At 43.3% G+C, this 25,004-nt stretch overlaps 1 protein-coding gene across 3 annotated transcripts in view; it reads left to right on the top strand.

Moving 5' to 3' along the window:
• Positions 1-25,004, top strand: part of SH3RF2 (SH3 domain containing ring finger 2) — a 197,189-nt gene that overhangs the window by 76,911 nt on the left and 95,274 nt on the right. For all 3 annotated transcript variants that reach the window (XR_013215826.1, XM_077265834.1, XM_077265833.1), the window contains exon 3: positions 21,583-21,852. Coding sequence is in view for 2 of the 3 variants with exons in the window: in XM_077265834.1 (XP_077121949.1) it covers positions 21,583-21,852 (270 nt within the window). In the remaining variant the exon portion in view is untranslated. The remainder of the gene's footprint in view (positions 1-21,582; positions 21,853-25,004) is intronic.

Here is a 25,004-nt window from a genome sequence, read left to right as displayed (position 1 = left end):
ACTAAAGAAGAATCGAAACCAGAACCATTTTTCATCAACAGTCTGTGAGGAAGTGTCATGCAAACTATAGATACTCAGGAGTGATTAACCTGTTAACTCTTTACTGAACTTTGTGATATATTGCTTGGGCAGGACTCTGGGAAAAACATTTGTGAATAGTGACAAATAATGAACAGAAATGCACAGTTTCTGAATAGCAAAGGGTGCAAATGTCCCCAACATGAACTTTTTAGCTCTCTCTGCACAGTGAAAATAGGGCCTCCTAAAATGAGTTATGCAAAGAATCTTCATAAAATGTCTATCTCTAAACAGATGACAGGAACTTCTTCTTGGGGTGCTGTGCAAGTCTCTGATCTATATCTGATGAGTCATATTAAATAACTCTGAAGTGTTAACTGGAACCACACAGACTGACCCTACTGTTAGGTATGCAGTTGGTACACCATGCGCCCTTTTGATGCTTCTAGGCAGGGCCGGACTGGCCATTTGGCAATTCTGGCAAATGCCAGAAGGGCCTGTCTGGTCATGGGCTGCCTTGTCTGCTAGGTTGTTAACAGAATCGGTGTTCTCAAGAAACCCATACTGTTAAGAGTTGTGATAGAGCACAAAGTTGCTGACTCCGTCGCGTACCCCAGCAGGCCACGGGTATCATTAGAAATATTTGATCTTGTAGTAAATCTTGCTTTCCTCCATTCAGGGTAATATTAGTAGTGATATATCCCATCTGGTGCTTGGGGATGGGGACAGCATGGACCTGTGTTATTTCAAATGCCAGGACTGAATTTCAGCCCCAGTCCATATCTGCTTCTAGGCTTCTCTCCCCTGATTATGCTAGCTGACTTGTGTTTACTCTTTTGGTGCTATCTGCGAAAAATTCTGTTAGGCTTGTGGTACATCCTTTCTGACAGCCCTGCTGACATTACATGTGGCTAGTGAAGCCTTCAGTGTTCATCTTCCCTGTTGCACCCACACTTGGTTATTCCATCATCATTCCTGAAATCTAACACTCCCGGCTCCCTCTCTACTGCTCTAACTCTAATCTACATTGACTACACACCATGTGACCTGCACACTGAAGGAGCCCACCATCCACTCATATCTCCTCTTCTATGGTCCTTCCTCATAAACTGTCCCCAGGACAATGCCTTGACTCTAAGGTGCTTAAAGCAGTTGGCCACTACTTTTTTGTTGACAGCCTATCTTTAGGATAGGCCATAAATATCTGATTGGTGGGCATTTGACATCTCATGCCTCCTTCAATCAGATGTTACTGGTGCCAGCGAGAAGTTGCCCTATGCTGCTGGAACACAGTGGAATGCCCACTAGGACCCTGGGGTACTCGGGCCGGGTCCGGTTGTCATTAAAGGGGTAGTCATGGTGGCAGCGACCCAGTCCATGAGCCTGGATGTCCACGTTAAAGGGAAGGTCTTTAAAGGGGTTGTTGTGAATAAAGAATAAAGTTTGTTCATGACGCCACCTGTGGTATTCGGTCAGGGATGACCGACGCTGCTTAAAAGGGTCCACTGGGGATGATGTTATTGCAGCAGGGATGGTATGGCTTCCTACAGTGAAGCCTAGTCCCCAGGGCTCCCGATGTAGTAGGCAAAGATGACAGACGGTGTAGTGCCGGAAAGAATTAGAGGACACAAGGTTGCAGTCTCTTTACCTTTTACTGTTAGAAGGCAGCCACAGTCCAGGGTATGGATCACAGGTGATGGTGAGGTCCGGCCAGCCTGGAAGCGATTCGGAATCCCCATAGCCAGGTGACATTGGAAGCCTTCTTTACTGCACTGTGTTGTAGTTCCTTGCTGCCTAAGGCTTCACACAAGGTACTCATTTTCTCTCTCTGTCCTACTAATAGGACAATATCTGTATAGCAGGCAACTCGAGCCATTTTACAGGTGTCCCTACTTGCGGCGACTCCGGGCTCTATATGCTGCTGTGCCTTTGGATGTAGTGGTGGACAGGCAACTTGAAATTTCCTGCCCGCCGGTTTCTGCTGTGGGGCATACAGTTACCCCGACAACCTCGGAATTCTGGCCTCCGGTTTCTGTGCTTCAGCATGGAGGGAGCTCAGTCGCAGCTCCCCTCCAGCTCCTCACTTCTCCTGTGTTCCTTCTCCCCCCACAGTCTCTTACAATCTGCTCTGTCTCTCTTCTCTTTCCAGGAGCTGCAGAACATCCTGTCTGCACGGCCCCAGCTTTCCTCTCAAACTACTCTCTCAGGAGCTGCAGAACCTCGTGTCTGCATGGCTCCAGCTCTCTTTTTGACTGACTCTTCCACTTCTCACTCCTTCAGACTCACTACTAACTCCTCCACACAGAATATATAGGGAAGCTACCCTTAAACCGGGTCTAGAGCTCCTCCTTCTGGCCTGGAGTCAGAACAGTGTTGTGTGCACATGTTACCTGTTAAAGGGATCCTCGCCGCTTCCAAGCATGGCATCACCCTCCCCGTGAGGAAGGCAATACCACTGTGACAACCGAACTCCTGGGGTGTCACAACAGCTGTTGCATCAAAACTATAGTGACTGCGGCCACACACTACAGATCGACCCCTATTAGGGGGGAGGATCTGCAGTATCTGGCAATGGCCAGTATAGAAATGACAGTAACAAATGATGGAGATTGGTGTTGCCATGCCCACTGGTCAGATATTGATGGCTTATCCTAAGGCTAGACTTCCAATATAAATAGTAGTGGCCAACCTCTTAATTTCTCCATTTTACAAGTCTACACTGCTAATTGCGGATACAGGTCTGCATAGTAAGACATTACTAAGCACAGCTCAAGATAACTAAAGCAATGTATTTAAAATTGATGAACACTTAAAGGGAACCTGTCACCCCGAAAATGGCTGGTGAGGTAAGCTCACCGGCATCAGGGGCTTATCTACAGCATTCTGTAATGCTGTAGATAAGCCGCTGATGTTACCTGAAAGAGGAGAAAAAGACGTTAGATTATACTCACCCAGGGGTGGTCCCGCTGCGGTCCGGTCGGATAGGTGTCTCTGGTCCGCTCCGGCGCCTCCCATCTTCGTTCCATGAAGTCCTCTTCAGGTCTTTACGCCGCGGCTCCGGCGCAGGCGTACTTTGTCTGCCCTATTGAGGGCAGAGCAAAGTACTGTAGTGCGCAGGCGCCGGGCCTCTCTGACCTTTCCGGCGCCTGCGCACTGCAGTACTTTGTTCTGCCCTCAACAGGGCAGACAAAGTACGCCTGCGCCGAAGCCACGGCGTAAAGACCCGAAGAGGACGTCATGGAACGAAGATGGGAGGCGCCGGAGCGGACCGGAGACACCCATCCGACCGGACCGCAGCGGGACCGCCCCTGGGTGAGTATAATCTAACGTCTTTTTCTCCTCTTTCAGGTAACATCGGCGGCTTATCTACAGCATTACAGAATGCTGTAGATAAGCCCCTGATGCCGGTGAGCTTACCTCACCAGCGATTTTGGGGGTGACAGGTTCCCTTTAAGTAATGGAGCCACGGGTCTCTAGTTATCCGGGGCCAATAATGTTTAGTTAATGCTTTACTAATTATTAGCTCTGCTTAATAGGCCCTTTCCTTAACACTAAAAGCCAATTTTTACACTAAAAACATCAAAACTGCAAGTACCAATGCCACCCTTAATAGGATAGATGCTTTTGCTAAGGAGGTAATAAATGAAATCCTGAATATGTTAATGAGTCTTTGCATGCAGCGAGGCAGCGCAGTTCCATGACACTTCTGGACATTTTCTTGCTAAATAAATTGCATTGTTCCACTTCATTTTGCTGCAGTTTGTTTCTCATGTGTGACGCGCAGAGGAGCAGATTGCAAGTGAACGTACAAATGAAGTCCTTGATAGCTGTTATATGGAGACACCTGTTATTTATCCCAGGTGATAAATCAGACATACTTTGCTTCCCATAGGGAAATGTCCACATTTCATGGCTAAGGTATTTCTAGTTCTATGTAATTTTCTAAGCTTGTGTTCTCCATCTAAATCTATACGCATTAATCCACGTGAAATACTGTTTAATCTACAATAATGTTTTGGAAATGGAGATTTTGCTTTCTGGCAGAAATAAATGTCTGCTTCATTTCATTAGATAAGCTGCATCAGGTGTCTTGCTGGAGGTGCTCTGTTACCTCGCACCACATTGCCTTCTCCACAGCTGTAATCTAGGCTAGATTACTTTAGTAAAGAGACACATGACCTTTATGCAATGCCTTACAGCCTTTATCAGACACCATACAGTGTGTATAGCAATATTCTGCTCTAATATAGGAGTTGTAGGGAGCTACAGACAAGAGGCCTTATGTATTTCTATGACAACCCTAATACACTTCTGAACAAAGCTAAGCCTTATTATGGCTGTGTGTTAGATAATATTCTATTTCTACCTTAATTTGATTCTACCCTCTATGTTAAAATGTAGTCCCTTATAAGTATGTACCAGTCTAAAGAACTCCTTTTTAAAGAGGTTGTCAGTTTTGGGAGAAAGGTCTTTTTCAAGAAAAAGCACCATGAGAAGTGTCATTAGACATTAGTGCCATTCATATCAGTGAAAATTAGATGTAGACAAGTTTTGAGAAAAAAAACATTCCATTGTCCCCAAAACTGCACAGTCTCTTAAGTTGGTCTCTAAAAATCTTTAGCAGTGTGTGACAAAGTTACTGGTAAAGTACTGGAGAGAGATAAGTGTCACTATGCTTAATGGCATCAGTGATGTAAAACCCAGAGTATTAGGTTTTTATGGGGGAATCCATAGAGTGAGTGGGAGGATGTCCACCTTAGCTCCACCTGCAGAGCCAGACTGCTGTGTGCTGACAGGACCTGTGTGATGTCACAGTCATGTGATAAGTCACATGGGCGGAGAAGTCACATGGTCTGGGGCTTAAGTAGCTGGCCTACAAAGGCAGGAGGATATCAGTGACTGTAGAGGACAATATACATGGAAGAGCGCAGCATGAGAAGCACCAGGTGTTTTACTTGGGATGTTTCAATGAAAGGTGGGGGGATTAGCCTCTCACCTGGAAGGGTTGTGCACCCCTGCACAACTCCGGTAGCAGACGTCTCCATGCACTCCTGCTCTGTTGCTCCGGGACTGCTTATGTGCTGTGCTTCCTGGTCTGGTCAAGTGGGCCCAAGATGCAGTCACGTGATGCCACTACAGAGAATGTCATGTCACTTCAGGCCCTGTGTCCTGAAGATGAACTCTATGACCCCAAGCTGCTCCAGCCAAAATACCTCAAGAGGAATATCAAAGTTTTTTGGAAAACATATGTATGTGGTCAATTTAAGGAGCGCTCCTTAAATTGACCACATACATATTTTTTTTAAAAAAAATGGCTGGAGAGGAAAAATCCAGAGAAGTGATTTGTGTCCGTTTATGTCTGATCCGTGGGTCTTGCTTACTCTGAGTGGGCTGATCCCCACTAATGCAAGACTGTATCTAGTGCTACCATTTTGTTTTGTTTTGCTGTTTTGCCCAGAGAGCTGTGTTTATTTTGTGCATACACATGGTTTTTGCTGTGTCAAATAAACCAAGTGCATCTTTAAAGCCGCAGTGTTCCCGTGACTACCTCCGTTTGCAGCTGAGTGAGCTGATCTACCACAATTGTCAACAACAGCCTACAGTGTGTGTGAGTGTACATATCTATCTATATATTTTGAGAGAGATATAGATATATACAGTGTCAGTGTAAATTGGTACACTGCAAATCAATTGAAAGTATCCCAACAAATATGGGCAATTGATTGCAGACAAGATCTGTTATTTTACACACACCAAAAAGTAATTTTCCTAACAAATCCATTCAAGACCATGTTGCAACAATAATTACACTCTAATGAGATTCTTAAAAGCAAAGTTTAGACTACCCCATTCTAATTAACAAGAATTCAATCACAGGTAAATTTAATTGTAAAACGGGAGTCCAGTAGACAGTTGGCTATAAAATGGCATTACTTAACAAGAAAAACCTCTTCCCATTTGATGCCGTCAGCAATGGCACCACATGGAAGAGAAATGTCACTAGACCTGAAAAAGAAAATAATGTATTTACTTCAGAAAGGTGAAGGCTACAATAAGGTCACCAAATCTTTACTGATCAGTCAGAATACTGTAGCAGAAGGAAGGCAAACATTTAACAAAGATGTTACTGCAACGATCTCACAAAGACATCCAGGTTAACCTCTTTATTGGAACATCTTCTGATGAGAAGAATTGAAGAAAATTAACAAGCAAATTCACTGCAGTTAGATAAAGAAATCAAAAGCCAAGCTGGGGTGAATGTTTCCTGTGACACAATACAGCATACACTGATAAGGAATGGCATGCATGGATGTTGTCCACGAAGGAAGCCTCTCTTGAAGCTCATGAATAAAAATAACCACCTACAGTTTTCCAGGGCCCAACCTGAAAAATATGAAAACTACTGTGACTCTTTGCAATGGAGTGATGAGACCAAGATAAATGTTATTGGAACTGATTGCTTCAAAGCTGTATGGCGCTGCAAAGGTGAGGAGTACAGAGAAAAATGAATGATGCCTACAGAGAACAAATCGCATGAACTAACAAGCAGTGGCGTAACTACAAAGCTATGGGCCCCGGTGCGAACTTCCAAATGGGCCCCCCACACATTCCCCTAGATACGCCTCGGACTGTTGCAGGAATCTCCTGCACTGCAACATGGTGTTGGGTGCCAGCACAGCCCGCACAGTGGTATATCCAGCACAGCCCGCACAGTGGTATATCCAGCACAGCCCGCACAGTGGTATATCCAGCACAGCCCGCACAGTGGTATATCGAGCACAGCCCGCACAGTGGTATATCCAGCACAGCCCGCACAGTGGTATATCCAGCACAGCCCGCACAGTGGTATATAGAGCACAGCCCGCACAGTGGTATATCCAGGACAGCCCGCACAGTGGTATATCCAGCACAGCCCGCACAGTGGTATATCCAGGACAGCCCGCACAGTGGTATATCCAGCACAGCATGCACAGTGGTATATCCAGCACAGCCGCACAGTGGTATATCCAGCACAGCCCGCACAGTGGTATATAGAGCACAGCCCGCACAGTGGTATATAGAGCACAGCCCGCACAGTGGTATATAGAGCACAGCCCGCACAGTGGTATATCCAGCACAGCCCGCACAGTGGTATATAGAGCACAGCCCGCACAGGGGTATATAGAGCACAGCCCGCACAGAGATATATACAGCACAGCCCGCACAGGGATATATACAGCACAGCTGGCACAGGGGTATATAGAGCACAGCCAGCACGGGTATATACAGCACAGCCCGCACAGGGATGTATACAGCACAGCCGGCACAGGGGTATATACAGCACAGCCCGCACAGGGGTATATAGAGCACAGCTCACATCTCATCCCACCACCCCCGATAATGGCCCCACAGTCCGGTTAAAAAGAAAAAAAAAAACACTCTCCTCACCTTTCCTTTTGCCCGCGCTGCTCGTCCCTGCTCCTGTCTCGGTGGCTGCAGTCTGCGCAGGACACAGCAGGTGTGCGATGATATGACGTCATCGCGCACCCGCAGTGTACTGTCAGAGGCAGAGCGGGGAATGATGGGAGAGGGAGCGTCAGGTGACGCTCTCTCCGACATCATTGCATTGAAGTATACCGGTGTCATAGACGCCGGTATAGTTAAATGCGGCGGCGGCACTGGCGGGGGGCGGGGGGAACAGTACAGCGAGCGGCCCACTACTGGCACCGGCTCTTCTGGCATTTGCCAGAAGTGCCCGATGGCCAGTCCGGCCCCGCAGGTCAGGGGCCGGCCCTGGGCCCCTGATCTGCGGGGCCCGGTCGCAATGGCGACCGCTGCGACCGCGGTAGTTACGCCCCTGCTAACAAGTGTTCTTTACTTTTCAGCAAAGCCAAATGACAATTAAGTGATGAATTCGGAAAGCTAAAAATTTCGATAATTACGTTAAACTATTATTTCAATTGCAATTTGGCTACACCTTTTTTTTCATGTAAAATTAAAATCTATTCATGGAATCACTAATGCTGTGTTGGCTTTACTTACTAGAACATAGACAACCTGTTAAAGGTAATATGTAAGGGATGTTGTATATCACAATACAGCAGAGATTAGCTTAAAAAAATTGGCTTTCGGGATCGGACAACCTCTTTAACTATACACAGAATTACTTATATTATAATCATTAATTTATTAGATAAGGGTTTGGCTAATATGTACTCTCATAATACTTGTCAAGCAACACACATTAATTTTGTAAATGAGTTAATCCAAATAGACGCCTTCTTTTCAAAAGAAAGTCACTGAAGCAATCAGCTGAGTGAGACAGGTCTGGCTGCTCAAATTTGGTGTCATGATTTGTTATTACAAAGTTAATCCGTGATTTAAAACATGTGATGGATGCAGCAATATATATATGCACTTAGACAAGGTGGTATATAAAATCTCATATAGGGTGGGAGATATATATCTGCTGAGCAGACCATTCGGAGAAATTGTGAGAACCAAAAAGAAGAAGCTGAACATGTGGTAAATGAAAAATAGGGACAATTACCGTGTTTTTCGGACTATAAGACACACCGGACCATAAGATGCACCCCAAATTTTCAGAAGGTAAATAGGGGAAAAAAATGCGTCAAATGGGGGTCTGTCTCACAGTCTGAATTCAGCTTACCGGGGAGGGGTTTTGACACTGGTGGAGTAGCCACAGAGGTTGTTCGGTGGTCCAGGCTGGTGCGGTGGCCTCCAGGAAATCCTATCCCAGGCTGGTACGGCGGTGCTGCTGCTCTGTGGGGCTGCGGTGGCCTGTGGGGCTGCAGTGCTCTGTGGGGCTGTGGTGGCTTGTAGGGCGGTGGGGCTCTGTGGGGCTTTGGTGTTGGAGCTCTGTGTTGTGGCGGCAACAGCTCTCTGTGCTGCATGGGGGGCTCCGCCAGCATTTCGTCAAAGCCCAGAAGCCCCTGCAGCTCCATTGCTGTGACATGGAGGCCTCCAGAAAGATGGCTGCTGTGGCCTCTGGAAAGGTGGCCACCAGGGGCGGCACATGCTCAGATTCAGATCTTGGCAACGAGATCTCGTCCCGAGATCTCGGGAGACAAGATCTCGGGACGAGATCTCGGCAACGAGATTTGAATCTGAGCATGCGCCGCCCCCAGCGTCCATCTTTCCGGAGGCCACCACGTCGCAGCAATGGAGCTCTGCAGCCACAGCACAGAGCCCCGACACCACCGCACCATAGAGCACCTCTACAGCAGCTCCAGCTGCATTGGGACCTCCACCACTGGGACCGCTGCCTGGATTTGTAAGTATATTGCGACCATAAGACGCACCCCCATTTTCCCCAGAGAAAAATTTTGGGAAAAAGATACGTCTTATGGTCCGAAAAATACAGTATGTAAAGATAAAATACCTTTATTCGGCAAAAAGTGGTAAGTGGTAACAACACAACAAAAGGGAGCCGCGCAATTAATAAAAAGAACACATGAATAAACACAGTAAAAGAATGTGACAGTGAGAAAAACCAAAACCACTAGGTAATGTATATGGCACGTAAATGTATGAAATACAGTAGATCAAAAACGTAAATACTGTATATATCATGGATACAATATGCCATGCGAAGTAAACATCGCTTCAGTAGCAAGGAGTAAGGTGTCCCACAGAGAAAATATAGAGGCCAGGGCCGAGACACACTCCTGAGGAACAATACAAGAGTATATGTGCTATGGTGCTGTATAAATAAATAATAATAATAATAATAATAATATGTAACTCAAATGAAGTATCAAAATATATATGTTCCTTTAGGAGTACAAGACCTGGAAGTGAGAAGTACGGGAGCAGTGAGAGAGATATGTGGAAATGAATGGGGTCACTGCTAAAGCTGTGGGAAAAGGTACTGAAGAGGGAATGAGATTACGTGAGTGGATGGTACACACTCCCTAACGCGCGTTTCGGACCTTAACCCTTTCACGACATGCGCCGTACATGTACTGCGCATGCCGTGAATCCCCCTTTGATGTGGGCTCCGGCGCTGAGCCCACATCAAAGTCGCAACATGTCAGCTGTTTTGTACAGCTGACATGTGCGCGCAATAGCGGCAGGTGAAATCGCTATTCACCCGCTGCTATTAACCTGTTAAATGCCGCTGTCAAACGCAGACAGACAGCGGCCGGAAATGACGTCATCGCCGACCCCCGTCACATGATCGGAGGTCGGCGATGTGTCAGGACAGTAACCATAGAGGTCCTTGAGACCTCTATGGTTACTGATGCCGGCCTGCTGTGAGCGCCCCCCTGTGGTCGGCGCTCACAGCACACCTGCATTTCAGCTACATAGGAGCGATCTGATGATCGCTGCTATGTAGCTGAGCCAATCAGGTTGTGCCAGCTTCTAGCCTCCCATGGAGGCTATTGAAGCATGGCACAGGTAAAAAAAAAATGTTTTTAAAAATATGAAAAAAACGTAAAACGTAAAAAAGTTTAAATCACCCCCCTTTCGCCCCATCCTAAATAAAACAATTAAAAAAAATCAAACCTACACGTATTTGGTATCGCCGCGTTCAGAATCGCCCAATCTATCAATAAAAAAAGCATTAACCTGATCGCTAAACAGCGTAGCGAGAAAAAATTCAAAACGCCAGAATTACGTTTTTTTGGTCGCCGCGACATTGCATTAAAATGCAATAACGGGAGATCAAAAGAACGTATCTGCACAAAAGTGATATTATTAAAAACGTCAGCTTGGCACGCAAAAAACAAGCCCTCACCCGACCCCAGATCACGAAAAATGGAGACGCTTCGGGTATCGGAAAATGGCACTTTGCTTTAAAAAAAAAAAAAAAAAAAAAAAGTTTGGATTTTTTTTTCACCACTTTGATAAAAAATAAACTAGACATGTTAGGTGTCTGTGAACTCGTAATGACCTAGAGAATCACAATGGCAGGTCAGTTTTAGCATTTAGTGAACCTAGCAAAAAAGCCATGCAAAAAACAAGTGTGGGATTGCACTTTTTTTGCAATTTCACCGCACTTGGAATTTTTTTCCCGTTTTCTAGTACAAGACAACTCGTCCCGCAAAAAATAAGCCCTCACATGGCCATATTGACGGAAAAATAAAAAAGTTATGGCTCTGGGAAGGAGGGGAGCGAAAAACAAAAACGCAAAAACGAAAAAGGGCCGCGACTTGAAGGGGTTAATACTTCATCAGGGGGTTAAGCAGTGGACAGTTAATGAATAGGGAAAATATTGTATTACTGGCAGTTAAAATTAATGGATAACCTGGATATTGAACAGGTCAGGATTAGTCTTCTAGGAGAGTGTTTCTCAACTCCATCCCTCAAGATTGCCCCACAGGTCATGATTTGAGGATATCCAGTATCGAGAACCTATGGCAATTTGCAGTGCCTTGCTAATAATTCCATCACCATGTGCAATACTAAGGAAATCATGAAAACATGAACTATTAGGGGGCTTTGAAAATCAATTTGTGGAGATGGACTATCGTTCTTGTAGACCTGATGCCTGGTAGAAAGGTTTTGATTCCTTGACAGGTTCCTTTGAGACAAAGATTAGATCAGAACTTTTTGGCCATGCAATTATTAATGCAGATTCAGCAAATATGGTGTTTCATGAGAGCGCCATTGTTTTCTGTGTTGGCAACAAAATGTATTCAGCACTTCATAGAGAAATGTTTGGTGCTGAATCCAAGAAGTAGGAAGTGCCTGCAAAGTAAGGAGGCACAGGGTTAGTTGGCAGTGGGAAGATATTGTATTAAAGTTAATAGCCAAAATGATTAATCAGTTTAATTATTTGGATTGCATGTAAACTGAGATAATAAGAATATTAAGGTACATGATGATTATTACTCTTCTACATAAGTCTTTTTAGCTTCATTAGCATAAACTGAAAATAAAATTAATAATAGAATGAACTGATATTGTTTTTTGATGGTATATGATCTGGTAAAAGTATAACCCTGGCTATTTAGTGTGCCACCCAAGGACATTTTTCAATCAAATACATTTTTAATCAATCAATGTAATAATGTAAGATACCTAGAATTGAAGAAGCTTTCAGTCTGCACCGTGTCATCTAATAGTGTAGTGGGAAATTGGATGATTAGTGAAGGGCAGCGCACCGTAATCTTTGTCTGCCATCAATGTATCACTTAGGCCACTTCTCGCAATGCGAGCCTCCCACTCTCCATTTTCTTATTACTTGGGCTGTGTTTCTGCTAGGTATGATTGTACCCTTGTCTTGATGCATTATTAGAGGGTAGTAATGCTTAAGATGTCACTCATCAGATCTCTTTAAAAAAAAAAAACTAAATCCTTGAGACAATTACTAATATAAAATTCTGAAATAACCGAGACTGCATATACTGTAATATTCCAGACCATACAAAAAGCGAATTTTAGTCAATATAATAATAAATAATATGAAATCTTTATGAAATATTCTCAAATTAGTCAATAAATCACATGAATTAAATTAAAGCCAGGGATAGATTTTACACTGCAGATGCATGAAGCCTAAATGCGGTAATCACTGTGCACCACATAAATACACCTTTAATGTAATAACCCTAACAGAATTAGTACATGTACCAAAAAATGGTCACATTGATAAAGTATTTGTAATACGGACAAATACTAAAAATAGAAACAGGACATATAAAAGATGATCTCACAAAATATTATGATCAAATTATGATCCCACAAGAAAATACTATGATCAAATGTTAAAATCCTAAAGTGTATGAGTATCTTAAGGTGCATTACATTTGTTTAAAGGGAATCTGTCAGCAGGATTTTGTACCTTAGCTGAGAGCAACATGATTTAGGGACAGAGACCTCGATTCCAGTGATGCGCTACTTACTAGGCTGCACGCTGCAGTTTATGATTAATAAATGTTTTATCTGCATCGGACCTACTAGTTCTCTGAATGCTGAACTCTGTTAATTCCACCCACATCACTGATTAACAGCTTGGCATGGGGTTGTGTCATAGCACATGATCGGGGGGCGCCGATAGGTTGTCATGGCAGCTGGGAGTTCGCTGATGATTACTATCCTCTTGGGAAAACTAGCCCTAGGGCTAGTGACCCCGTCAAATATTTTTTTATTTGAGGGGGTCCAATTAGAACTTCTGCTATGGAGCCCCATGATTTCTATGTATGCCCATGTCTAAAGGTATTGTAGACTTGCAGCATGTTAAGTGTTTTTTCAGCATAAGATGCAGTACTTATTCTAGTATATGATCATTATGAGCTGACACATTGTTTAGGCAAATCTGTATGAGTATTATCTGCATGTAAAGTTGCTCATGATCAAACAGAGGATACTGTACTGGACATGTGCAATATAATTTCAGAGGCGTTGGCTAAAACCAGCATAATTGTCATTGTTGTGTGTGTCTGGAAAAAGTTGTGTTTGCATAAACTAAAGACAAAGGTGCACTGTGTGAAAATGTAAAACTTGTACAGGTGCGTAATCTGTCAGAACATGCTATGAGATACAGTGTCAAGAATGTATTTACTTTTGGCCTGCTATACTCAAATTCTTCTTGGCACACCCATAATCTATTTCTTCATAAAAAAAAATCAATTCTTGTTCTAAAAAATGTAACCTTATATTTTATTTTTAGAATATTCCTATTTTCTAAAAACTTTCTCTTTATTTACAGTTTTAATATTGTGGGATGCAGTGACCCCTGTTACAGCTAGGGGGGCTTTGTAGGTGCTCCTCGAGATGAGCATGGAGGCATATATGTGATTATGATGGTGAAACAGTGACTAACAGGATTGTAAATGGCTGGTATGTGTCACAGAGGGAGTCTGCATTGTAAGCCTGAAGTGAGGTTGTTCTAGGACCTGTAATCCCACAAGTATTTGCTTAGATTTAAAGGGAGGCTTGCAGGGTTAGTTGGAGAGCTGGGTGGGTCTGAAAAACCACACATACACCGCCCACCTATTGGGGTGCTTACAGCTTCATAATGTGACCAGGGTGTGGGTCACATGGTTCTGAGTGTATCGACCTGAATGGTTCTTGACTGTAAGGTCCTGTGAGAGGAAAGGCCTGGGTGTTGTGAGGTCCAGTGTGTGGACCGGATCCCTGAAGAGCACCTGGTGAGGCCATGTTCCTGAATGGCCTCTATGTTGGGAGGTCCTGGGAGTAGGGCCGGATCCCTGAAGAGCACAAGGTAAGGCCATGGATCTGCAAAGTCGGTGACTGCTACTGTGTTGGGGAAGCTACCGTCCTTCGGTAGGTCTGGAACTGACTGCTGTATGCCTGTCAGGCAAGTTGGTGATCTCCGTAAGGCAGCTTTTCCAGTGGATATAATGAACTGTTCGGCGTGTGGTCTCCAGCGGAAACTGGGCAGAGAAGTTTGGTGTGTTTAGAGACTCCATATTAAAGACGAGTACTAAGAAGCGTTATGAATTGTGCGGTCACCCATGGTAACTGGATGGAGTGAGGTCCAGCATGTTTAGTGACCGCAACTTAATGACATGTTCTGATACAGTGTGCAATGGACTGTTCGTGGTATGGTTTATCACTCTATAATAAACCGCATAGACTGTTATGTTTGTTTCAATCATACCTATATATCTCTAAGTTGTTTAATCTATATATTGAGCATCATTATTATCATTATATTCTATATTTATGTTACTCACTAAAGTGCTGTTAATTCCACTGCACGTTACAGACCTACAGACCTCATCATTGCTGTTCCCTTTGAGGCTCACAATCTAGAGTTTCTTTAAGTATGTCTTTAAAAGCAAAATATTAAAAACAAATCAAATGGAACAATTGTCATAACATGCATCATAAATCATAAATAGGCAAGATCCAACCTCTCGGACCCTCACCTAGAATCTGATCAGTCCTAATTGATAGAGTTGCCATAGCATGCATCATAAATCTCTGACATCTAAGAGTTAGGCCTCCTTCACACATCCTGGTGATTCCTTTACAGGGTATTAAAACAGTGCATCGCAAGCAGGGAGGAGGCATGTCAGCTCAAGTTTTGAGCAAGAGCTTACAGGCCACCATCTTTGGATAACCCTCTGGCAATCTTTTGACCTGGGGTCACCATGGAGACCAATGGCACAACGTGATCGCAATTGCATTGTGCCGATGGTAGCAAAGAGGGAGCTCCGTCTCTCTGCGATGCCCATCAATGTCACTGTCACTATTGACAGAGGCATCCGAGGGTTTAATCGCCCACGATCGGTGCTAGCATCAATTGTGGGCATTGCTGTAGGGTGTCAGCGCTCACATAGAGTCGACACCTGAATTTGATCACAGCGACACTCAGTGAGAACCCTGGCAATCGTGAAAAATTATATGTACGGCAGTTTGCAGGAACGCAGTTTGCATATCAACATATGGCACATGTTCTGAAGGGGTTAAGTGGACAAAGTCAGTCATGGCCAAATGGATATCTGAGGTGGAGACAGCCTTTCAAGAACTGAAAGTAGCTCTGTGCAAGCAGCCAGTCCTGATTGCCTCTGACTATAGGAAGGAATTTGTACTCCAAACTGACGCCTCAGAAGTCGGACCTCTACCTTAATACAAAACTGTCGACATGCAAGAAAAAATATTCCATTGTAGAAAAGTAATGCTTGGCTATAAATTAGATGGTGACACATTGTGATACTATCTCTTAGAGCAAAAATTTAAATTACCATCAAACCATGCCCCACTCAGGTGGACGAGGGAGAAAAAGGTGAAAAATGCTACTTACCACTGGTTTATAGCCGTGAAGGACTACCACTTCCATATGTAAAATAGAGCGGGGAGTTACATGGTAAAGCTAATGCCCTCTCGAGAATCCCATGCCTATTGGTGAAAGTGTCAAGCCCACGGCTTTAAGCAGAGGGGGAGGTATGTAAGGAGGCTGTCGGACACATAGGATAGAAGGTAAACCTGGAGTAATGCTTTATTACATATAGGACTAAAAGCAGTTAATCAGCAATGACTGGTTGATTGTAAGCAGCTGAAGAGTTGGAAAAGATGGCTGTTCACTATATCTGTACCCCTGGGTGTGGTTCACTTTGTAAAATAAGGCCTGATTGCCTCACACATGGGTTGTATAGGAAGGTGTGCACATCTTCTTCATTGAGTGCCTTTGCTAAATTGCTAAGAAGCTGGACTCTAACCCAGGCAGGCAAGCCAGCACTATTGTATGGGCTTTTTGCTTTATGTTTTACTTTGTGCCGAACAAGGGCTATATTTTAGTTTTCCTGTCATGTGGTTTATGAGGACTGCAATAAACCAGCCATACTTTTAAATAGGAACGGTTCCTGTGATAACTCATATCGCTCCCAAGTGAGTAGAATTGCTAATAAATATATATATATATATATATATATATATGTATATATATATATATATATATATATATATATGTACACACACAATGTGATTCTCTGGATTTTTTTTTACGATTTTGTATTTAACAGTTGAAGTGCACCTACGATAATAATTACAGACCTCTCCATTCTCTGTAGGTGGGAAAACTAGCTAAATCGGCAGTGTATCAAATACTTATTTTCCCCACCGTATATATATCCAGCTTAACAAAATATATTCACTTAGTTTATATGTATATCTAGACATCTAAGTGTATATATACATAAATGTATATATGTATATATATATATATATATATATAATACATGTATATATATATATATATGTATATATATATAACACATGGAAAAAATTGTTGGAAACCTTAAAGTTCAACCCTGTTCAAGTAATAAGGTAATTAAGTACCGTATATACTCAAGTATAAGCTGAGTTTTTCAGCACATTTTTTGTGCTGAAAATGCCCCTCTAGGTTTATACTCGAGTCATTGCCTCAGAAGACGACGGGGGACGGGAGGGGAGGAGCAGCGGGTCACAGGAGGCAGGAGCCGGTGGCTAAAGAGAAATTAATATTCACTGCGCTGGCCCTTTGGTGAAGAAATCCGCTTTGTGGTTCTTCTTTAATTAGCATGTGAGGTTTTCTGTTAATTGTCACTCCTGGATTGCTATGAGCGGGCTGTGCTCATAGCAATCTGGCAGTGACAACCATAGAAGTCTGCTGGAGACCTTCTGGTTGTCACGCCAACCCATTGGCAACCCACCGTCATGTGACACGGGCACCAATGAGCGGGACTTCTGACACACTTGCCGGAAGTGCATGTTAAATACCGCTGTCAGAGTTTTACAGCTGTCAGAGTTTGACAGCGGCATTTAATGGGTTAACAGTCGCAGGTGGATCGCGATTCCACCCGTGGCTGTTAGAGGCACATGTCAGCTGTTCAAAACAGCTGACATGTGCCGGAAAAGATGTGGGCTCAGCAACGGAGCCCACATGAAAGGGAGGGTGTCGAACAGTGGTGTACTATTACGCCTGATGTCGGAAAGAGGTTAAAGATGAGCTAGTTGGATATTTTCGAGTTGAGGATGGACTCAAAATAAACTCCCAAACCTACTTTTAAAAAGACTTTCTTCAAGCATCTTTAAAGAAAACCATGATTTTTATTCAGGACAATGGACAAGGACAAAGTTCTTACTGTAACAATAAATTATGAGATCTTTTTAAACTGGAGATTTACAGTGAAAGAAAACAGCACACCTCGCTGATCAGTCTTTGGTATGCAGTGATTGGTGCTGCCTAAAAAGTTAATCGTCAAAACATTAAGAAACTGACAGACTACATTGACTCCATGGATGCAAGACTAAAGATATGGATGATAATGATGCTGAAATACACATTAAATTGATACCTTTGGTGAAGAAATCCACTTTGTTGTTCTTCTTTAATCACCATTTGAAATTTTATGCCATTTAGATTTCAGTGCACAGGGGCTGGACTGTGCACTGGGTGTTCTCCTCCCTGTCTGTGATTCCCAGCTCCGCCACCTGCCTGCGGTCTGTGAATGACAGGTCACTGTTGAAATTTCATTTAGAGGAGGCAGGTCATTCAAAGGCTGGAGGAAGCAGAGGGTATGGGATCACAGACAGAGTGTAGAAGACCCAGTGCACAGTCTGGCCCCTGTGCACCAAAATCTAATTAGCAGAAAACCTCACATGCTGATTAAAGAAGAACCACAAAGTGGATTTCTTCACCAAAGGTATCAATTTAATGTTTATTACAGCACCATCACAGCCATGCCATTACTTTACATTACTAAATCGTGCTCACTGATTTTCTTTAAAGGATTTCTACATTATCTGGATCTATTTTCTCCTATCTACTCTTGGTGCTAATGTGCACTTTTCATCAGCAACGGCCGCACATTAAATGGAGCTGAGATGTTCAGCTGTGTTCATTCTATATCAGGCCACCAGTGAGCTAATAACATCTGATTATGGGAGTGTTGGATGTCAGACCCCAACTAATCAGACACTGATGGCATAGGTTCTCACTATTCGATGCCCGGACAACCACTTGGTTGGAAGTCAGCTCTAAAAGACAATGAAAATGTTTCAATGCTGCAGCAAAATGTATCGGAAAAACAGATGGAGACAGTCAGGTATGAATAGAGGATGTAGGCCATTAAGGTTGTAGTAAGGGCATGATAAATTGTCCGTTCTGCATGATAATTCGTATGCAAACATGAGTGGTATTACAGCATTAGTGCACCATAGTGCTCCGACATAGAGAACACAATGTCATTATTGCTGAGGATAAGAGGACGGGGTGTTATAACCTGTCTCGCCTTCACCACCCAGCACTTACATACTGTGCCAGCAGTCGCTATCACAATGTTTGTTCTTACTATTTGCATCATTATGTTGCATGTTGGCTGATTCGTTTGTGTAATTTCTGGAACGTGTTCAAAGTTTTTTTTCTCTTTCCCATAGAGTGATGTCAATGAAAAGGGTAAATTAACGCACTGTTGTAAGCATATCAGCTTATAGCAAATGACTTACTTTATTTGTGTGTCTGGCACAGAGAAGAATACATTGCAGCATATGACATGCGCAGCGTGCCGCCAAATGGAAACTCCTTATCCAAAAGAGTAAAAACACAGCATGTGGATTTAAAAGCTTTTCCCTACCAAATAAAAACAGATTAAATATAAATTCCTGAATGGGGTGGAATCTTTCACTATGCTGTGCAGACATTACTGACTTGTCTTGCTCCACATTTCCAAATATGATGGCTACTACAGTTATTACAGTGCAATAGGCCTACTAGTTATCCAGTTGCCCCCTCATTCTGAATACTTTATAAAAATGTAATCATTATTATCGTGATATGATTGACCCAATTTACATACCTTATTGCCCCCAGTCCAGGCAGGACAAATGTAAGCCCCCGATAAGGGAGCGTTCCAGTGCATGGAATTATTGAAAGAACGTAGCAGGACCAAGACGCAGATATGGACAGACCCTAAGTTGTGTATTTTGGCTTATTTTTTCCAAAGAGGTGCATGTCAGTGCATTCTTTGTATTTTTTCGATGCTGTAAGAGCTTGTTCAGACTATAATAATTGTAATTATAATCGGTTGCCAGTTCGTGGAAATGCCGTTAATGTGTTTAAATTAGCATCATTTATACTCTTTATTATGTTACTTATCTTTAGCGCTCATTTTGGTTTTACGATTTGTAGGTAAAAAAAATGTTGACTGCCGCTTGTGTTATGTAAATTCTCAAGAAACAAACAAGCAAAAAAATCAGGAATCAGGTTAGCGACCCATAGTACATTTATGACTGCACATGGCAGAAGGATACTAAAGCATAAGATTGGTTTGGATTCTATATCACACTAAGGCAGCTGTATGAAATAATCATATATGTTTTATGCCAGATTTTGGGTAAAACACTTTAAAAAGTAACTAAATGATCATTTTTTAAATAATTGTATTCAGCATAGAAAGTTTTAACATTTCTAACTCATTTTATTAGGGGATTTGTCTTCATTCCTGTAAAAAAAAGTATGTAAGGCTAGGTTCACATTTGCGTTCAGGAGGGCTGCAGATTGCTGGGTACTTCCTCCCTTCTTCCTCTCTGATGCTCCGCCTACTTCTGCATGCATCCCGCGTTTCTCTGCTTACCTATCTATAACAACATTTTGCGTTTCCATGCGGTTGCCGCACACGTCCAATCTCCGCATGCGGACGCATCCTCATACAACACACGTCCCTGCATACCCAATGTTAAAGATAGGTACGCAGGGAAATGCAGGATGCATACAGAAGTAGGCGGAGCATAGGCGGAGTTTCAGGGAGGAAGGAGGGAGGAAGTTCACAGCCATCCGCAGCCCTCCTGAACGCAAATGTGAAACCAGCCTAATTGATTTCCACGACCCTGCTTTATTTGCTTGCCTTCAGTTGTATTGATATCAGAAGGTACTCATTTAGCGTACAGATGATGGCAGTGAAAAGGTCAGCACTAGTGATGAGTGAGTGTACTCATTGCTCGGGTTTTCCTCAGCACGCTCGGGTGGTCTCCAAGTATTTGTGACTGCTCGGAGATTTAGTTTTTGTTGATGGAGCTGCATGATTTACAGCTGCTAGATAGCTTCAATACATGTGGGGATTCTCAAGCAACCAGGCAACCCCCACATGTATTCATGCTGGCTAGCAGCCGTAAATCATGAAAAGCAAAAACTAAATCTCAACAAAAACTAAATCTCCGAGCAGTCACAAATACTCGGAGACCACCCGAGCATGCTTGGGAAAACCCGATGAAAGAGTATACTCATCACTAGTCAGCACTTGTCTCCTCCTCTGAGTCTTGTGCTTAGGCCGGTGCCCTACTTGCAACTGCAATGCGAGGAGAGAAACCCTCACGAGTCTCTCATCTCAATACCCGGCACTGCCGCCTGCATCGGGACCAGAGTGTGCAGCTGCAAGTATTTCTATGCAGCTGAATGCTCCGGTCTGAACGGCCGGCGGCAGTGCCGGGTATTGAGGTGAGAGGCTCGCACTAGTTTCTCGCATTGCAGTTGCAAGTGTGACCCCGGCCATATCGGGACAACCTAATGTAGCAGTGTTTCCCAAGAGTTAATGAGACACAGGTGCTGAGCTGACCCATCACTGCCATCATCTGTACTCTAAAGGAGCATGTTCTAATAAAAAAAAGCAGGCAAATAGACCGAGGAATGCACTCTGTTTCATACTAACTAAAATCGTGTACTGAAACATCTGCAGTCACATTTACAATAGCATGATCATTGCCTTCCATGGAGAGTTTCCTAATCATGCTGTAGAATTCTTGCCTTGGAGGGATGGAGGTGACCTGTGATTATCTTGAGTCGTGCATCCTGTGTTATCTGTATATTAATGTTACCTTTCATTGTATAATGATGAGATACCTACAGAATAAATAGAATAACTACACAACAGAATATATTAGTTTATTATGAGCCTCCGTGGACAGTGTGAAAAGTGCAAGACTTCAGGGTTTTTTCACACCTTGTGACTGTAAAAAAAAAAATCCCCCAAATTTCTTGCAAAATGTTAAAACATAAACTTTAGCAATAGGTTATTATTTGATAACACGATATTATTATTACATAATGTGAAATGAATTTAAAAACATGGGATTTCCCTGTATAACCTGATTGTTTTTGTTTCCATTTTATAGGTGCCATGTGCTAAAGCAGTGTCAAGCTACAGAGGACAAGCCCCCAGTGACCTTTCCTTCAATAAAGGAGATATTATTATCTTGCATCGACAGCTAGATGATCATTGGTATCATGGAGAATTTAATGGGGGAACTGGTGTCTTTCCAGCACGAACTGTAAAAATTCTACAACAAATAGTCCAACCTCCAGCTCTCTGCAAAGCTTTGTACAACTTTGAAATGAAGGACAATGGTAGAGGAGGAAACAAGAATTGCTTGAAATTTGCAAAGGTACAGTATGGCGGCATTACACATCCCTCTGAATAAGTGCCCTGTGACAGCAGAACAGTTATATGATGTGATCACGCGTAGAATAAATGTAACTGTTGTGAGTAGACGGTTACATTCTACACTCCTCCCTGGGATGTATATATCCTATTACTATGGGCATACAGGTGATAGAATTGTTAAAATAGTCTTACCTGTATGTTGCGTAGCTGCAGTCTTGTTATTGAAAAATTGACTTTTAATCTTTTATGTTAATTAGTTTTCATAGACATCACAGTGCCATTTGATGTGCAGTTGTGACGCCGAACTCCCACGCCTTCGCCCTGCACTTGCGTGACTATACTTTCCTTTTCCACCCTGCAATGTGCTTTGGCTTCACTGTTCTACTGCGCAGTGATTCACCGGCGCCTGACCAGAAGAATGGTGATGACACTGCCCATAGAAAAGTAGAAAAGGTAAGCATAATCGCGCAAGTGCAGGGCACAGGCGCGTGACTCCGGCTCCACAACTGCACGTCATATGGCACTGTGATGTGCATGGGAGTGAAGTGGTATGCAAATTAACACCAGAGGCACCGCACACCCCGAAGCCTGGAAAAACTAATTAACATAAAATATTAAAAGTTTATTTTTAAGTAACAAGACCGCAGCTATGAGTCATACGGGTAAGACTATTTTAACCATTCTTTTACCTGTATGCCCATAGTAATAGATGATATACGTCCCAGGTGGTGACAAATTCCCTTTAACTTTGTAACTACATTGCATTCGTTCACAATTTTGCTTTGCTAATTGATAATTATTGTGCATAGTATTTCATGCATACTGCCTTTAAAGATCTTAAAAAGAATCTGTCACTGGAATCTTGCTAACTCATCTGAGAGCAGCATTATGTAGGGGTAAACACCCTGATCCTAGCCATGTATCACTTACTGGGCTGCTTGCTGCAGTTTTGATAAAATCACTGTTTTATCTGCTGCAGCTCTACCAGTTTTTTCGCAATTCTGAGCACTGTTTAGCTCTAGCCACACAATTTATTCCCAGCTTTCTGTGTACATTGTGCATAGGCAGAAAGCGGACAATTAGTAGTGGAGGGTAGATTATGCAGAGCTCATGAATTTGGTGCCGAGATCTCCATCTGCGCATGCACCGCCCCTGGCTGCCATTTTCCCGAAGTCCACTGCATAGTAAACCATGTAAGTGCGGGCTTTCACAAAATGTCGACAGAGCCCCTGCGCACCACTGAACACCCACAGCGGCACACATCAGAACACCCCCTCATCCCAGCGTGCGGCCTCCAGCAACGGTCCACTTTTGCCTCCTTCAGCAGCAACCCCTAGGACCTGCTTCACCGCAGCCACCACCCCTGGTAAGCAATAAGACACATGGATTATAAGAAGCACCACCATTTTATTAAAAAAAGGGTTTTTTTTCCTATTTTTTGCCTCAAAATGGGGTGCACTTTAAAATCCGGTGCGTCTTATAATCCGCAAAATATGGTATGTTGAGCCAGAAAATGTGCATCAAGGCTATTTAAGTCTTTAATTTTGCAGCCATTTTTAGCTACTGTATATGGCATTTTAGATTATAGAGCAAGTTCCAGGGAAAGCTGCCTATGTTCACTGGTGCCAAGGGGTTAGGTCCTTTCCTATGCCAGCCTTGTCTGCATATACAGTGCCTTGCGAAAGTATTCGGCCCCCTGAAACTTTTCCCACATATCATGCTTCAAACATAAAGATACCAAATTTAAATTTTTGGTGAAGATTCAACAACAAGTGGAACACAATTGTGAAGTTGAACTAAATTTATTGCTTATTTAAAATTTTTGTGGAAATTCAAAAACTGAAAAGTGGGGCGTGCAATATTATTCGGCCCCTTTACTTTCAGTGCAGCAAACTCACTCCAGAAGTTCATTGTGGATCTCTGAATGATCCAATGTTGTCCTAAATGCCTAATAATGATAAATATAATCCACCTGTGTGTAATCAAGTCTCCGTATAAATGCACCTGCTCTGTGATAGTCTCAGGGTTCTGTTTGAAGCACAGAGAGCATCATGAAGACCAAGGAACACAACAGGCAGGTCCGTGATACTGTTGTGGAGAAGTTTAACCCCTTCCCGACATGTGACGGAATAGTACGTCACATGTCGGGACCCCCGCTTTGATGTGCGCTCCGGCGGTGAGCGCACATCAAAGTCGCGACATGTCAGCTGTTTTTTACAGCTGACATGTGCGCGCAATAGCGGCGGGTGAAATCGCGATCACCCGCCGCTATTAACTAGTTAAATGCCGCTGTCAAACGCAGACAGCGGCATTTAACTACCGCATCCGGCCGTGCGGCCGGATATGAGCGCATCGCCGACCCCTGTCACATGATCGGGGGTCGGCGATGCTCCTCCATTGTAACCATAGAGGTCCTTGAGACCTCTATGGTTACTGATTGCCGGTGGCTGTGAGCGCCCCCCTGTGGTCGGCGCTCACAGCACACCTGCATTTTAGCTACATAACAGCGATCTGATGATCGCTGTTATGTAGCAGAGCCGATCGGGCTGTGCCTGCTTCTAGCCTCCCATGGAGGCTATAGAAGCATGGCAAAAGTAAAAAAAAAAAGTTTTTAAAAATGTGAAAAAAATAAAAAAAATATAAAAGTTTAAATCACCCCCCTTTCGCCCCAATCAAAATAAATCAATAAAAAAAACCCCCAACCTACACATATTTGGTATCGCCGCGTTCAGAATCGCCCGATCTATCAATAAAAAAAAAGCATTAACCTGATCGCTAAATGGCGTAATGAGAAAAAAATTCGAAACGCCAGATTTACGTTTTTTTGGTCGCCACGACATTGCATTAAAATGCAATAACGGGCGATCAAAAGAACGTATCTACACCAAAATGCTATCATTAAAAACGCCAGCTCGGCACGCAAAAAATAAGCCCTCACCTGACCCCAGATCACGAAAAATGGAGACGCTACGAGTATCGGAAAATGGCGCAATTTTGTTTTGTTTTGTTTTTTGCAAAGTTTGGAATTTTTTTTCACCACTTAGGTGAAAAATAACCTAGTCATGTTAGGTGTCTATGAACTCGTAGTGACCTGGAGAATCATAATGGCAGGTCAGTTTTAGCATTTAGTGAACCTAGCAAAATAGGCAAGCA

Source organism: Ranitomeya variabilis, chromosome 5, assembly GCF_051348905.1.
Source record: "Ranitomeya variabilis isolate aRanVar5 chromosome 5, aRanVar5.hap1, whole genome shotgun sequence".
Classification (NCBI taxonomy): Eukaryota; Metazoa; Chordata; class Amphibia; order Anura; family Dendrobatidae; genus Ranitomeya; species Ranitomeya variabilis.
This window is presented reverse-complemented; position numbering and strand designations above follow the sequence as displayed.